The sequence below is a fragment of the Triturus cristatus genome, chromosome 2_1, assembly GCF_964204655.1.
Source record: "Triturus cristatus chromosome 2_1, aTriCri1.1, whole genome shotgun sequence".
NCBI classification, from domain to species: Eukaryota; Metazoa; Chordata; class Amphibia; order Caudata; family Salamandridae; genus Triturus; species Triturus cristatus.
Genome location: NC_140581.1, coordinates 442364895 through 442382775, shown reverse-complemented (window position 1 = coordinate 442382775; position 17881 = coordinate 442364895). Strand labels below are relative to the sequence as shown.

Below are 17881 nucleotides of genomic sequence, written 5' to 3'. Positions count from 1 at the left end.
TACGAGAGCAGGAATAGTTTACCTGTAACTCCTGTTCTCTTATAGGGGAATTTTCATTATAGTCATAAACAACCCTCCCTCCTCCCCGGTGGAATGGACAGAGGTATTTATGTAATCTACATCTTTTCACATGTCCCCTTCATAAAGAACTGAAGCAACTGCCACCTGCTGTGCATGATGAGAAACTGGTGGTCTGTGGGTTCGTCAAGATACAATCTCTTTTTTGAGCCTTGTAAAGACAGCCTATGGGTCTACTCAGTCCTGCTCTCCTTCATATCGATTATAAAAAAAGCGTGTGTAAGGGATATTTATGCTGTTTGCAATTCATCTCTTGTTATCCTCATTTACCTTATTCTGGCCCTTTTTTGTCTTCATGATCAAGAATTTGGCCATTGTAGCCTAGGTATATAGGCAGCATAATCTGTCTCTTGAGTGTCTTTGCAGGCCTTCCTGAAGAAAGGCGAAACTCCACACTTAAGAAGATATATTGAAGAACTGCTCTGGGGCCTCTACACGTAGGCAGGACTATTCAGTTCTTATGACTATAATGAAAATTCCCCTACGAGAGAACAGGAGTTACAGGTAATAAACGAATCCACCATAATTTGTAAATCCACCTTGCCTATTCCTACTTTACAGACCAATACATTTTTTGTTTTTGTTGCCAATCAGGCCAGCATCATGGCAAACAGTTTGCATACACTCATCAGACTGATCCGCACCAACAGTTGATATGGTATCACCACTCTCCTCATCCCTATGTAAATACTGTTATACAACATCAAGAACGCAGTTGACCTTCACAGCACCAGTATTTTTCCAAACTTTAATAAAATGCCCAACCTTTTTGCACTTATTGCACTTTCTTCCTTGAGCAGGACAATTTGGACTATTACCCATATGGCTGTACGATCCGTACCTATAACATGTATTCGATTTTATTGACTCTACCACTGTTACATTCTTCACACTGTTATCCACAATGCTGTACACACCGCCAGACACACCTTTGAACACTTTTACTGAAAGAGCTGATCGCTCGATACCCTTAACAATTTTGACTGTTTCCTTCAATTTGGGATTAGAATAACAATTCAATACTAACTGATCTCTCAAGTGCTGGTCCTTTGCCTTCTCAAAACAATAAGTGCTGGCTAAAATTCAGACGGCACCAACATACTGATAAAGGTTTTCCTCAGGAGACGGTTTCCTAGAATAAAAATTAAATCATTCTAAAACAACTCTTGGTTGTTCTGAAATGTGTTGCACTAGTCTCTTTTCGGACTATACACTCGTTCCATCCAGCAGCATTCTCTCCAGGAGCTTGAACTTCGGGTAGATTGTCAAATCTTTTGCCCTCGGGTATTTAAACAATTGTACAAAGTCCCCAATTTTCTTGCACAGCTATATATCACTCCATCAATAACTACCAAGTAGTTCTTGAAAACTCATACACCATTTTCCATTCTAATCTGGTTTCGCCAGGAATGTAAAAAAAAAAAAATGTGGATGTTGCTGCACATTACCACCTCCAGACATGGCCAAAGTTAGCTGCCAAGTGATAAATAAATAAGAAGAATAGGAGAATAGCTTCAGAGTTGCAGACTCTGATACGGTAAGGTACTAACCTCAGTGAAGGTTTGCTGAATTGCCGTTAATCTGCCCAGCTTCAAAGAGCACTTGGCACTAAACCCCAGTGTCGGCACAGCTGGCAAACAAGATGACGGCATGCATAGCGCACCTGTACTGACGTGTACCGTGCTTTCTCTAGGCAGGCACGGCAACAACGATGGAAACACATGCCTGAATGACGTATCAGTAGATTGCTGCGTGCTGATTAGCCAAATAGCAGGGAGGCTGATTCCTGATTGGTGTCAGCACGGACACAATTACAGGCACCAATAAATAAAATTCCGGGTCTTTTTTGGCGTACATTTTCACCGCTTATAGCAGCCGAAATCCTGCTCGGGGCTGATGAACAAATTCCACGAGAACTATCCAGCATTGCCGAGGAACTGCAATCGGTGGTCTTCCCTTGCTCAGGAAAGAGAAAAAACGATCTAATCGCCAAATATGTTGTGGATAATGTCGGGGATACATAAAGCAGATCCAAAGAAAAGTAATCCACAATGTAGTTTATTCGATGTTAGGTTAATCAACAGAGCCCATCCTCCAGCGTCCCTCGAACTCTGCCATCCTGCAACTGACTGGACAAACTGGCAACCGTATGTCCGCTCACTGGAGAACAGAACTTGGAATGGCACTCAGAAGATGCACATAGTACACAGAATGAATGGCACCCGCATGCAACAAAGCACAGCAACATGCAAATGAAACATCAGGCTAAGAATGCCCCAATTAAAATAAAACCCAGCTACTTCAGACACCCAGCTCATCCTTTCCCTCTCCAATGAAACGTTCAGCACATGGACCAGCTTCACCTCCTGCTTGTCTGAAGTCACCAGGTGGATGTAGATTAACTGTCAAACTCAACACAGACAAAATAGACATGGTACTTGTCGTCAAGACTACTTCTCTATGGAGCTCTACCTTGTGGTCAGCAAGTCTTGGACCAACGCCAGCCCAGCCGATCAAGCAAAGAACCTGGGATAGTCATGGACAACCATCTCTCAATGACTAGCCAAGTTAACACTGTCCTTTCCTCCCTACACTCTAAAGATTTTGAAAATAAATCTTCAATTGACTTCCGATCAACAAATGCAGAACCTTCCCCATGGTCCTTCTCACCAGCAATCTGGACTGCGGCAGTGCACTTTGTGTCTTCATCACTGCCCTACTGAGCAGAAGACTTTAGGTCTCACCGGCCAGGTTCACACTCCCTCTACACACACAAACGTCACCTTATACCTTTTAGACTTCTAATGTCACACCATCCACAAACGTTCCTCAGACGAATGTACAAAACCCTGCTCAATCTAGGTCCCTCTTACCTCAACAGTGTATCAATTTCAACACCGTACAACAAACCTCTGCTTGACCACCTCTTACTCCCACACATCCCCCGCATTTGCAGAGCTGTAGGTCCTGCTTTCTTGTACCTCGCTCCCAATGCCTGGAACATCAGAGCCACCTCCTGAGTCCTTGAGTTCCTCAAGAAACTAAAGACAAGACTTTACCTAGACCACAGACTCGGCCAGCACCTCCTTATCCAGGTCCTGGATACTCTCCAGTGTCAGACACTCGCTCTACAAACCCTACAAGTATTCATAACCTAATATGACATTCCATTATGTTCTAGACCAGCAGGGCACCACATCAGGTCAAAGCAGTTTATAATGGTGCATTGCTTAATGAGTGGACACTTGTTCCTTTCAGCTTCATACTTTACTTTGACTGCAATTGTGGCTTCTTTTTCTCTTACTGTTGTCACTAATTTTGAGATGTCTTTAACTGTGGTGCAAACCTTCGTACAAATGACCAGAATAACATAGCATATGAGACCATCCGGCTTTGCAGAGGACCCACACAACTTAAATACTTTTTAGTCTTGTTGTGTACATAAGATGTTTTGTTTTGGAGCTGTGCTCTTACCACTAAAATGACCCTTGCCCATCCTGGTCGAAGCATAAAGGGGAGTTCAGTTTCAACAATGACAGAAAAGTGCTAACTGGGCAGTTAAAACGCTCTACTAGCTGGTTTTCACAGTCCATCAACAGCACAAATGATTTTTTCTCTTCAGAAAAGTTTTCTGCTTGTCCCAACATAACCAACTCTCAAAAGGCATAAGACGGTACCACTATCACTCTTAACATTTATCCTATCTATGGAGCCCCTAATAATAAAAAATTAAAAAAATAAATTACCAGGTCATAAGTTAAGAACTAGAAGTGCAAAGTACTAGGCCGTTTTATTGGTTGATGACATTAATGCTTCTTAGTGGGCCCAGCTAGCTCCTTACCGGCCTTTGCTGGATAATTGGATGCTTTTTCTAGAACTCTGGGTTTAAAGGCAACTACTCCAAGTTCCAAGGAATGGGAGTGGCTGGCTCAGATCATGAGTGCCTCCCCTCCATAAATAGATGAGGCTTTGTATGTGCCAACAGCCCCATTCGCTGTCTGGGGATTATGTTCCCAGTACTTCTGATACTCTTAACGCCTGCTACCTCCCATCATTGCTCGACATCCTTTTTAAAAACCTGTTTAGATGAGATCGACTGAAGTTGTCCTGGTTCAGTAAAATTAACAATTTGCTTCCATGCCTTCTCTTCCTTGCCCAGACATATCTACTTACATTTCCTAAACTATTCCTAAAAGATCTACACAAGCACCTGCTTGGTTTTGTGTTGAGAGATAAAGCACCTACAGTGGCTAAAGTGAACTTAGTGAGAATGCCTTCTTGTGAGAAGGAGAGTGGGATGGGATAGATGAGCTTCCGACCTAGCATTAGAAATGATTGGAGTAGAGAAGTCGAAACGGCGATAGTCAATAGAAAGAGATTATTCCCAAGTTTTTTTTGTTGTTTTTTTTTAAACCGTTTATTACAAAGTTCAAAGAATATACAAAGATGGGCCTACAACCTTCAGGCCGGCCGCTAGCAAACAAGAGGAGCATATGATACACACAGTAGAACGCATGCTGCGGCAAAGGGAAACGTACAGGAGTTAGCAGCGTTGATGGCCACACCATCCGGACCCCACAACGGTTTCTTTTAAACATAAATAACAACAACAACAAAAAAAAAAAAAATCAAACCACAAGGCAACCCACAATCGAAAACAGCAGCATGTGCTCCCCTAGAAGGGGGACCCTACCGATCCATAGGAGTATCAAGGGGGGGAGAAGGTCAGGACAGGGACTGGGTGGATTTCGTGCCCGGTACCGGAGAGCTAAACCGGCTAGGGGGACGGGGCAGGCGATGGATCAGGCAATAACGGCGGGGTACAGATTCCCCCGCGGTAGGCGTTCCAGGGGCCCCATACTTTCACCCATGTCCCAGGCTTACCTCTCGCTACATACACCACCCTTTCCCGGAACATGCACCAGTCCATATTTTCCTTCCAGGCCGAAACAGTCGGGGACCTCTGGGAACCCCACAGTTGAGCAATATCGCGCTTGGCCACCATATATCCCAGAGTCACCCACCACGTCTGTGGCGCCGAGTAGTCGGTTGGTTCCCACACGTTCAACAAACCTCTCCTCGCTTCAGGCAGCAGCGACACACGCGTGACCACCCGCAGGACCTCATGCACACCACGCCAGAATCGCTCCACCTCTGGGCATTCCCACAAAATATGAAGATCCACCTCTGGGCATTCCCACAAAATATGAAGAAAGGTCCCCAAAGAACCACACCCACGCTTACACAACCCGTCCACAGCATAGCCCATACGCAATAGCCTTGGCCCCGTTATGTAGACCCTATGGAGTATCTTGAGCTGGACGAAGCGAAGGCGGGCCGGTATGGCCACCTCTTTCGTGGAGGCCACCGCAGAGACCCAGTCCTCGTCGTCCAGCTCCAATCCATCGGCAACCCAAGCCTCACGAAGATTAGTCAGCAATCCCGAGCGGTCATTAATCAGTTTTTTATAGATCAATGAGATCGTGTTCTCCGGTACATGTCCATCCAGCACTCTATCCTCCAGAGGGGAGTACTCCGGGATGGAGGCGACGTCCGGGAAGGCGGAGCATAGTGCATGACGGCTCTGCATATACCGAAAGTACTCCCTGTCCTGCAACTGGAATTCCGTCTGCAGCATCTCGAACGTTTTGAATCCCCCCCCTCGTCCAGAGATCCCCCACCCTGCTGATGCCTATCATGTCCCACTTCTCGAAGCCCTTCGAGGTCCACAGGGAGCCCAACTGCTCAGATGCGTATAGTGGTGACGCCCGGGTCAAACGATCCTTCCACCCCATCGCTACATTAGCCGCGTGCCACACTCGTACCATGACGCGCGTGTGGCCCGTCAGACGTGCGTCGATCGAGCCGGAGTAGAGCGCTCGATTATAGTCACCACCCGGCAGTAGCATCTTGTCCATTTCAAAGGCCGGGTTTAGGGCGGGCCCGTATAGGCCGTGATTAATCGCAGCCAGCTGGGAGGCCCAATAATACCGTTTGATATCCGGGAGGGCAATCCCCCCGTCATACCACGGGAGCGTCAGCTTCGCCAGGGCGATACGCGGTCTCCCGTCCCAGAACAGGCGGCGTTGCAAACTCTTCACCTCACGGAAGTAGCGCGCCGGGACGAGGTCCATTGTATTCTGCAGCGCGTACAGGAAACGCGGTAGCGACATCATCTTAAACAATGCCGCCCGGCCGAGCGGCGAGAGCGGCAAACGCCTCCAACGCACGACATCCTCCTTCAGACGCTGGAGGGGGGGAAGCAAGTTCCGATCATACCGGGCCTCCGCGTCCAGAGTAATGAAGACACCCAGGTACCTAAATCCCTGCGGGGCGATCTGGATAGGACAGCCCCGCGGAAGGATAGGAGCCTCCCCAGAGAGAACATACACGCATGATTTAGCCCAGTTGATGACAAGGCCGGAGTTACGACCAAATGAATGCAATACATCAACCAGTACTATCAGTGATTTACGTGGGGAAGCCAGGTACAGGAGAATATCGTCAGCGTATAGAGATACGCGGTCCTCATACTCAGGGGTCCAGCGGAGACCACGAATAGAAGGTTCCCACCGCAGCCACTCCGCCAGGGGCTCCAAGGCAAGCGCAAAAAGGAGCGGCGATAACGGGCAACCCTGCCGCGTGCCCCTGCCCAACTCAAACGGAGCCGACACTCTACCGTTCACAACCACCTGCGCAAGTGGGCCAGAGTACAACAATTTAACCCAGCTAATAAACCCTGGGCCGAACCCAAATTTCGCGAGCGTCGCCCAAATATATGGCCATTCAAGTGTGTCAAAAGCCATAGTGGCGTCCAAAGACGCCAAGATGGCCGGCTCCCGTATGAACGGGACACGTGCGAGCACCCCATGCAAACGCCGCAGGTTAAGCGCTGTGTTGCAATGTGGAATAAAGCCGGACTGGTCCTGGTGGACCAAGTCACACACTACGCCGACCAGCCGATTGGCCAACACCTTGGCGAGAATTTTGGGCTCTGCATTCAGTAACGAAATGGGTCGATAGGACGTGACCCGGTCCCGTGGCCTCCCCTCCTTGTGAATAACCACGATGGTAGCCAGACGCTGGTGTAGCGGGAGGGAACCCACCGAGTGGGCCGCAAGGAACATAGCACGGAGATGCGGCGCCAGCGTATCCGGTCGCAGTTTATACAACTCTATGGGAAGACCATTAGGACCCATGGCCTTGCCGGAAGCGACCGAGCGTATGGCGAGGGCAATTTCTTCGGAGGTTGGAGCGGCGTCCAACGACACTCTGTCCTCCTCCGAAAGGGAAGGCAGCGCGATATCTCTGAGCAGGGCATGGGAATCCTCTTCAGAGCGGGAAGACACCGGGGAATACACCCCATGGAAATAGTCCGCGAAGCAGGAGACTATTTCCTCCGGTTCAGTGACACGCACACCATTCGTTTTCTCAATCAACGGGACAACTCGACTCGCTCTCTCCTTTTTGTCCAGCCACGCAATCAATTTACCAGCCTTATCACCCACATCATACAGTCTCCCCTGTTGCTCTCTACTGAGGCCCCTGGCCGCCTCCGTGACGAGGGCCTTATAGGCCGCTTGCTTGAGTTGGAGAACATGTAATTTGTCATCCGTCACCCCACATTCTAGATCCCCCTCCAACTCTGCTATCTCAGCTTCAACACGGGTCACCTCCTCCCGCTCGCGCCTCCGGGAGTGGGAAATAAGGGACAGGGCCTCTCCTCGGAGTACTGTCTTAAACGCCTCCCACAGTGAGACCGCCGATGACACAGACCCCACATTCTCGTCAAAATAGCGCTTAAGGGATTTAATCAGCTCTGCGCGAATGGTGGGGTCACGCAGGTACCAGCGATTAATCGGGACCACTGTGGTAAATAATTTAATTACCGGAACTTAATTTGATGCGGAAAATCTATAATAATAGCTCAGTAAAATAAGAGGCAGAATCCGTGGTATTAGAGGTTCGGAACGGGCTTTATTCCAAAATCAATTCGAATTGATGGACTCCATATTCCATCACCACGAAGGTTCAGGAAGTGAAGGACCAACTTTATTGACAAGTAATCATTTTTATACAATAGGCATTACAGTGAAACAGATGCAGGAGGCGTAACAGTTGATAACAAAGATAAGAACATACATGCGTAACTAAAATGGGTGTAACTGGGCGTAACTTAAAGAACGTCATCAGGTATGATGTCACAATAGGGTGGTTCCATGAAAGAATTTCGCAATGTCAGCAGAAATACTTGGCAGAGATGCGCGCGCAGCAGCATGACGTGTGATTGACGTGCAACTAGGGGGTGAAGGGGACTTGACATTTAGCTCTACATGTGGAGACAGAAGTCTGGGGTTATGTCAACCTAATCCCAAATCATATCTAACATCCTATGTTTAAAGAACTATGTTATCCGAAATGAGATGTCTCTTAGGATAGAATCTTATTCTATACTGACTATACTGACTGTTAGTGCGTGTACAAGCGTCTAAGTGTCTACACTAGATGCGAGGGGGTAGGAATATTCCATGGTAACAGGGCTATGAATTACTTGCATAAAGACAGAGAAGCCGGGCCTTTCGCTCGGTAGCTGGAAGAATGTTTACTTAAACTACTAGACAGGAATGCATTGGGTGAGAAGCGGAGCAGAGCAGATAATCTTGAAGGTGAAATACAGTTTTTGGCAAGCAGACAGATCGAGTCAGGCACCGTTAGGCGCGCAGGGAGTAGGACAAAGTTCATGGGTACAGATGCGAGCTCAGACTGGAGCTTTCAGAGGCAGAAGGCAGGAAAAGGCTTAATGGCAGAATCAGGGCCTATTCGCCTGAACTGTAAAATGGGATAAATGAACCATATAAAGCCGGTGGCCTTTCATACTTAGGAATAGAATATCCGGCCCATTCATGGCTGATCTGAAAGAGGACATGTTGACGGTGGCCGCACATGTGTTTGCGTCTTCATAACTGGAACTGGAGGAAACATACATGTATTTGTGATTTATACATGAAACCGTTGGGGTCCAAGATAGGGGACATAACTGATCATAAAAATCCATATTTCCATATATCTACCACCCTCTCCCCTCGAAATAATATCAAAGTGCAACAAGAGTGGAGAGTGGTCCGAAATACCCCGTGCCAAATGGCGCACCTCCCCTACCCTCCCAACGTGTGCCGCCGGAACCAGGACATAATCTAGCCGTGAGAGACTACCATGAGCCCCTGAATGGAAGGTGTACTGTAGCTGCGTGGGATGTTTTAAACGCCAACAATCCACCAGCCCCAGGGTATCCAAAAGGCCAGATAATCACGCTTGGGCCCGGGGGAGATCCCTAGGGGGGTGACGATCCACAGTTCCGGAAACTACAGCATTAAAATCCCCCCCCCACCACTAGAATCCCCTCCGGAAGGCCAAGGAGGAGGCGCCCCAGGTCCGCAAAGGTGGTCGTCTGCAGCCCCGGCGGGACATATACTGACACAAAAACGACCACTCTGCCCTCCATTCTGCCCACCAAAACCGTGTAACGTCCCCCATCGTCATGGCGCACCTCATCAATCGCCAACGGGAGCGAGTTTTTAACCATAATGCCCACACCCCTTGAACCAGACGTGAAGCCCGAATGGGCCACGAGGCGGTAGCCCCGTCGATTCATAGCGCAAAAGGAATTGCCAATGAGGTGCGTCTCTTGCAGAAAAACTATATCGGGCGAAATTCGCTTCAAGAACTGCAGGACCACACCTCGCTTTATCCTGTCCCCCAGTCCATTAACATTCCAGGACAACAAACTCAGTCCTCTACCCCCCCATCATAAACAGAAGTCATCACTCGTCCCCCAGAGAGCACTGTAGAGATAACACAAGGATACGTTTGCCTTGTGGTGTAAACAAACAACAACCCACCCCAACCCACCCATCCCAACAAAACTCCCCCCTCCCTGCACCCCTGCATGAGCCCGGACAGCCCCCCCAACTTGCAGTGTGCCTGTCGCCCCTATAGAAGAAACTAGCTAGACCCCCTAGAGGAGGAAAGAGTACCCCTCCTAGACCCCACACAACCTCCATGGGCGGGGAATGTACAAAGACGGACGCTTGATCGAAAATAGCATCGTATTCGTCCAGAGTGAGGCCCAATATTGAACCCTCAGTCACGATCCAGTGGGCCATCTCCTCCCGCCGGCCCCCCCCCGCCATCCCGATCACGATCCCCAGACAGAGTGTCCAGCCAGTCCCCAGCCGCTTCGGGACGATCAAAAAAGTGCGTGCGTCCATCCACCTCCACTCGCAGCTTGGCCGGGAAGAGCATGGCGTATTTTAAGTTCAGGTCCCGAAGTCGGCGTTTGACGCCCAGGAAGCTCAGTCTCTGCTTCTGGACCGCTTGGGTGAAATCAGGGTAAAAGTTCACCTCCATATTTTCCAGCTTGACCGGCCCTTGTAGTCTGGAGGCTTGCAGGATCGCGTCTCTGTCCCGAAAGTTAAAAATCCGGACAATGAGAGGTCGCGGAGGGGCTCCGACCTTCGGCCTTCCCCCGGGAACTCTGTGGGCCCTCTCCACGGCAAAAAAATCTACTCAGTCCCCGAGGCTGGAGATGGGTAGCGATCAGGTCTTCCACAAATAGATCCGCCGCCGCTTCCTCCCGTCCCTCGGGTACTCCGATGATGCGGATGTTGTTCCTCCGGGCCCGACTCTCGGAATCCTCAAGGCGTCGATCCATAAGTGCACTCGCCTGAGTAAGCCGGCGCACCTCCGTTTGCAGTGCCGCCACCTCAGTCGTAAGGCCCGATGCGGTTTGGGCCAAAGAATTAACTCGGTCGTTGGTCTTGGAAAGATCGGCCCTCACCAGGCCGACATCCACAAGGACCGCGTCGATCTTCTGTGCCAGGGTATCAAACCGCTGGCCCACCGAGGCTTTCATCTCTGAAATGGCGCCCATGACGTCGTGGAGAGTCAGATCCGTGGGCAAGTCCAGGGCATCAGAAGGGCCCTCGGGGGACTTGTGCGGTCCGCCGGGAGATCCCCTCTGGAGGGTATAGCGGTCCATACTGTTGGCCTGATGGACGGTGCCACGCCGGGTCGACTTGGCCTTTGACCGATCTCCATCTTGTTTCGTGGCCATCGCCACTGGTCCCACAATCGCACCAGCAACGCCGTAGAGGGCAGGCAATCAGGGCCACGAGCTCCGGGGGGGGCCACCCCAGATCGGCAGGGTGGGTCACAGCCGGCAGGCAGGCAGGGTCCCCCAGCGAGGCCACACCAACACAAAAGGCTCCGCGATCACACTTGCAGAGACGGTGCGAAAGCGAAAGTGCGGGGTACGCGACTCGCCAGGCCCGGCCCGCCGTTGTTGTTCACTTTGTCGCTGGGTCACCCCCCAACGCAAATCCGGGGTCCGGCGAGGAGAAGGCCGCAAACTTCAATCGGTGTTCACTCCGGCACCCGAGGTCCGATTTGAAAACGGAAAACGGGTACCACCTCAACTCAGGTTCACCAACACTGTCCCCTCAACCGAGGCAGGATGAAATCAGGATAGACGTAGGAGGTTGCGGAGGTCCTCGGGAGCCTCGCACCTACGCGGCCATCTTGGTTGCGCGCTAGGCTCCTCCGATTATTCCCAAGTTTAATGTTAATCTATTTCATGCCTGCCCCCATCACATGGATCCAAATTTAGAAGCCTGTTTCCCACACGGTATTGTTTGGATGGACTAGTCCGAAGGAAAAAAGTGACATCATTTCCATCTTCCTTCATCACCAGTCCATTACCTGGATTTTACTGTAGGGCTAACAGATCCATATTTTAATAACTGGAGTAAAATCGGCCTAGTACGTAGGGCAGTTTCAACTCGGAAGTAAATTTGAGAAATCGAAACACTTTGAAGCAATATGCTGATTAATCCTAGAGAATACTTTGACTAATGCAAACACTCCATTGGGCAGAAGTGGGAGAGACATGGAGAACAGTAGTAGAGATTTAACGCAAATGGAAATGCTTTCCTCACAAGCTTTCACAAGAAATGGAATATCAGGTATGTATATAGCAATACTGGTCTTATGAATGCTATACATAGTGATATGTCTCTATGGGAGGTCACAGAGTTTCAGAATGAGGGCTTTCCAAATGATAATTTGCATCCAGTATGAACACCTCAAGCTCTGAACCTGTTGATACCTGACCATAGTAAGACTTATAGCCATGATTGGAGGATGACTTGTGTTGGAGACATTGAGAGAAACAATGGCACATATCGGGTTTAGCTTTTCAGCTTTCTGAAAGACCTAAGTGGGGTACACTTGACTTTTGACCCCCCCGTGGTACTGTTGGGATCTCCAGACAAATACCTATCTTTTTATTTTATTTAATTTATATCTATTTTCTTACCACCCCTGTGGGGGGAACCCATTTCTCCCTTTCTACTTTTAGGGGACTCGCTGTGGCAGTGTTGGAAGCAGTAATATCCACCCCCTATCTGGATATGGTGGTTGAATGTCTGGAATTTTTATGCTAAAGAAAAAACTAACAACCTAAATGCCAGTTTCCGCAAGATTTGCCAACCATTCAAAACCTATGTGAGAAGCCAGTCTGGAGAATGGAGTATGGACTGTCACGTTCCTTTCTTAGAAAGAAGCCTGGTATGCCTAGAATGTCAATGAAGACTCCTCTGTTGAAAGCAAAGAGATATTGATCAGTACGGGATGCAGGGAACCATAAACTGATATTCACCTTGGATTGACCCCAAGTTACCATAGGCCTCTAATGCGAGTCTTGTTCATTGGAGATGGCAACAAGTTGGAAACTTGAACTGTTCATACTATTTAATCTACAGACGGATAATATGATAATGCAACATTTTTGTGCCAAATATACTGAAACTAATATTCAGAGAGAAATACTGTTTTTCTCAGGCCTCTGCATCTGTGTGGTGTTATATTTTATTGCAATAAAAACAAGACCTCAGTCTCTGACAGTGAGGACTGTAATGAAGGTGTAAGTATCGGTGGTTTCTTGTATTCATCTCATAGCTTTTGCATGTCTACATTTGAGCTTAGTTTATGAATGACGCTCACGTTAGTGGGCACAGTAAATTTGGGACAGGGATGATCTAGTGATAATAAGTCCCAAGTTAGTGAAAGCTCTGCATCTGAGGAACCCAAACAATATGATGATGGGGAGATACTTCACAGATCCTGTCCCCTCTTGATTGTTTAAGTGGATGCCTAACACGTAGCTTTGAAAGCTAATCATGGCCTCATTCTAGTTACAACCTCTTGTGTGGGACTGGCTTGAACATTTTTGTCAGGGATGATTTGGTTTCCACTCTGGCTCTGCGTGTTAATGGAACTGCCAGATAATGTAGAGCCAATAGTTAGAAAAATGGTGCTGATCGTCAAAGGGCTGCCTGAATCGGAGCTCCCAACAAGACCGTCATGTTGGCTAACCAGATTAGTTCAGAGTTTGAGCAACGATTTTAAATAGTTAATTTAACTATAAAAACAGCAGAATTGTTTAACTAAATTGAAGAATTAGTGACTTTATGAATCTTTGCCAAAAGTGTTCTCATCATGCAATTGGAAAACCAGGATTCGCATTTTAACCAAATCAGTAAGTACCATGGTCACGAAAACCATTGGGTAAGTATTCTGAGGGTAAGTATTCAGATGTGTCAAACAAGCAGGTACCGATTAACAGCTTTGATCAAAGTGTATTTACTGATATTAATTTCCAACGTTTAGTGAACCTAATCATGTTAAACAGCAGTAAGTAAATTATTTAAATTTTTGCTCCTATCTAAGATGTGTTTTTTTTTGGGATGACAGCTAAGTCTGCAAATACTGGAGTTGTTCCAAGCTTGTCAGCAGCAGGATGGCGACCTGAAGAAGAAAGATATCTGTCGAGCAGAACTTCAGAGGGAAATTCAGCAGATATTTCCACGTATGTGCAAGTTTTACATTTTAATATGCTTTACCCTCTGTCTTTGAGCATTTGAGTATTGTTATTTCAGTGATTTTTATCTTTTTATTTTATTGCTCTGTTGTGTTATGCAATTTTAAATTTACAGGTTGTTCTAGACTGTTAGGATTGAGTTTGGCTTGTACGTTCTATATTGTGTCTATCTCAAGATGTCACTCTATAAATGACATTATAATGCCCTAGAAGAGTTCTCCCGAAGCTAGAGAAGCCCAGTAAACAAGCCATTGAAAATGGACAAGGCCTTGTACAATAATGTTGCTGATGAATGCAAGAAGCACACCAGCTTAATCACATAGAAGCTACTGTACAGGTTGACCGTGTTTGCATATAATTGCCTTTTTATTCCCTCCAGTTAGAGGCATACTTCAGGGGTAATGGCTACCCTTCTCCTTCCCTCCCAACTTATATAAATGTTATTTGAATATTGTGGAGTCATGGGAAATGTTGATCTACAGACTGCCCAGTAAATTTAGCACTAATGGGCAACTCACTTGACTAGGAGTTAAGGCAAGGGAAGAGTGGAAAACCTTTTTTTTTTTTTTTTTTTTTTTTTAAATTTTATTTTGACATTTTAAAACAAAGTAAACATACAGCTGTGTTACAAGGAACGCTAGTGCGCACCCATCTCGATGCGGGCGATACACAGAAGGCCGGAAGGATGTAACGAAAACACATTCTGTGCAGGGGTGATGTGGACAGTAATACAAACCCAGTGTAAAACATTATCTGAAGTACGGAATCCAAGAGAACACTGCAAGGGGTATGGACCCTTTGAGGGGGGGGGGGGGAAATACCCACACCACACCACCATTTTCACATCAACACACCCTCCCGCAAGCCAGGGAGGAGACCCACTCCTTAAGCGCAAACAATACCAGCAAATCTCGGAAGCATGCTCGGGCAATTACCCTCAGGCGTTGCAATTCACAGTACGAGCTCATTCAGCATCCTGACTGCCATCCGGGGCCGTCGTCCCAGCAAGGAGATAACATTGTAATGGGGCCCATATATCAGCGGGCCGCGACGTGGGCGGCATGAGCTCAGAGTACGTTCGGATCTGATCTTGACAGTAAACAAGATCTCGCATCCAGTCCTTGAATTTTGGGGCCCTGCCTCTGCCGCAGCGACACGCCACTCTCCTTTTCGCAAGCAGAAAGGCCAGCGCGATGAATTTACGGTGCGTCGCCTGTATAGGCTCTACATAACCCAACAGGGCCAGGAGAGGGGAGGGCAACAATATTGTATCTATCATCTTTGAGAGCGCCTCAAACACCCGGCACCAATAGCGGTGAACTGCATCACACGTCCACGCCAGGTGAAGGAAGTCCGCACCCGGAGCCCGGCATCTGTCGCAATTATCATTGTCGCGAAGCCGATATCTGTGAAGTCTGGTGGGCGTGAAGTAGAGCCTATGAAGGTATTTGTAATGGATTATCCTGAGGCGGCTACTGGAGGAGACGCGGTCCGTCTGCATCAGGCAGAATTGCCACTGTTTATCCGTCAACGGAGCATTTAACTCTCGGTCCCACTTCTCCCTGGCTGCCAACTGTGGCGCCTGCGTGGAGGAGTGGACCGATCGGTATATTTTGGAGACAAGCTTAGCCGGAGTGTCATCGCTCAGTATACGATGCAGCGGGGCCAAATGCGGGGGCTCCTGGGGGAAGCAGGGCATGAGGGCTCTCAGCCCCTGCCGGAGGCGTAGGTAGAAGAAAACATCGAGGGGAGTAGGCTGGATGGTGGCATACATGTGCTCCATGGACCGGAACGTGCCGTTGTGGTACAGGTCGCCCCACGTCTTCACGTGGATAGCTTGAAGCAATTTTCGGAAACCCGCCTCCTGCAGCAGGGGCATGTTTGGGTGGTAAACAAGAGGCAGGAGTGGCGTGTACACCATATCCAGCTCTAGAGTGGCAGCCAGCTTGGTCCACGCAGTCACCTTACTGATCAGTGTCGTGGGCGTCTTATCTCTGCCTGTCGCCGGTATGTACAGCGCGCCTTCTATGGGAATGGGGTGGGCCAACCAATGTTCAGCCGCTAGTTGGGGCATATATCGAGGCTGCCGCATCCAATAGTAAGCATAGTGCGCCTGGGCTGCCTGATAGTATAGCTCAAAGTTGGGAATGCCAAAACCACCCTGCTCAAAGGGCCTGATCAGGATTTCCCACTGGAGCCGGGGTGACTTACCGCCCCAGACTAGTCTAATAAGTTCTGAGCGGAGTTGTCGAAAGAAAAAAGCACCAGGATAAAAGGGAATATTCAAAAAAAGGTACAGCAGCTGCGGCAAGATCACCATCTTAATCAGTGAGGACCTGCCAGCCATTGAAAGGGGTAAGGTGATCCATCGAGTGATGGAATCTGTAATGCGGGACAGAGTCGTCCCATAGTTAGCCCTCATGAGTTCATCTCTGTTTTTTTCAATGCGGATGCCCAGGTATTTAAAGTCCCCTTCACACCAGGCAAGGGGGAAGTCAGGCACAAATCTTCCAGTGGAGGCTGTCGGGGGAAACAAACAAGACTTGCTCCAGTTGATCTGGATACCAGAAATCATGCCGAACCGAATGAATTCGCGGAGGATCGGGTTAAGATTTTCCTTCGGCTCCCGTACATAGAGGGTGATATCATCGGCATACATGGATATGAGTATCTGCCTCTGGAAGCACCGCAGTGCTTTGTCACGATGGTGTTGCCGCAGTTTGGCCGCCAGAGGTTCCATGGCCAGAGCAAATAATAGAGGCGAAAGGGGGCAGCCCTGCCTGGTGCCCCTGGTAATGGGGAAGTCAGAGGACAACCTCCCATTCACTAATACTTTGGCCATAGGGGCAGTATATAATAACTTAATCCACGAGATGAATACAGCCGGGAAACCCATGCGCCCCAACACTTGGAACAGGTAGTCCCATTCAAGGGAGTCGAAGGCTTTCGTGGCATCCAGGAACACGGCGGCCATGGGCAGATCTTCATGCACAGAATTAAGGATCGAGAAGAGTCCAGGCTCCTGGCTCTAGAAAAAGAAAGGAGAAAGATGGGTTTAGCACCCATCAATGGTGGCAGCAATAACAAAAATAAGGATAGGGAGGAAACTTCTGACCTTAAAATCCCCAAAGGGATTGTCCCTAAATTTGAGGAAGGTGATGATATCACCAAATGGTTCACAGCCTTTGAGAGGGCTTGTGATATCAGAAAAGTGAAGAAACCTCTCTGGGGGGCACTCCTGTTGGAACTGTTCTCTGGTAACTGCAGAGACAGGCTTCTGACCCTTTCTGGGCCAGAGGCAGGATCCTATGACCTCATGAAGAAAGCTCTGATTGAGGGATTTGGATTCACCACTGAGGAGTATAGAATTAGATTCAGGGGGGCTCACAAAACCCAGACCCATTCCTGGATTGATTTTGTAGATTTCTCAGTGAAGACACTGGATGGTTGGTTAGCTGGACATGGTGTGCAGGATTTTACGGGATTGTACAAATTATTCATGAAGGAACATATTTTGAGTAACTGCACAAATGAAAAGTTGCATCAGCATTTGGTAGACCTAGGTCTAATTTCTCCCCAAGAATTGGGAAAGAAGGCAGACCACTGGGTCAAGACTAGGGTGACCAAGACAACCACTGGGGGTGACCAAAAGAAAGTGGTCACAAAACCTCCCCAGGGGAAAGGTGGTGAGAATCCCCAAGATAAAAAGTCTGAGTCTTCCAAAGGGCCCCAAAAACCTGTTCAGGTGGGTGGGACCCAAACTACTCCCTATGTGCCACAACCATATAGGGGGAAGAACTTTGATCCCTTAAAGGCCTGGTGTAATACCTGTAAAAAGCAGGGACACCTAACTGTATCTTGCCCCTA

At 48.3% G+C, this 17881-nt stretch overlaps 1 protein-coding gene across 1 annotated transcript in view; it reads left to right on the top strand.

The window, feature by feature from the left end:
- Positions 1 to 17881, top strand: part of TENT2 (terminal nucleotidyltransferase 2) — a 693839-nt gene that overhangs the window by 125252 nt on the left and 550706 nt on the right. Inside the window, exon 4 of the mRNA XM_085632248.1 lies at positions 13888 to 14002. Within this exon, the coding sequence (XP_085488374.1) occupies positions 13888 to 14002 (115 nt within the window). The remainder of the gene's footprint in view (positions 1 to 13887; positions 14003 to 17881) is intronic.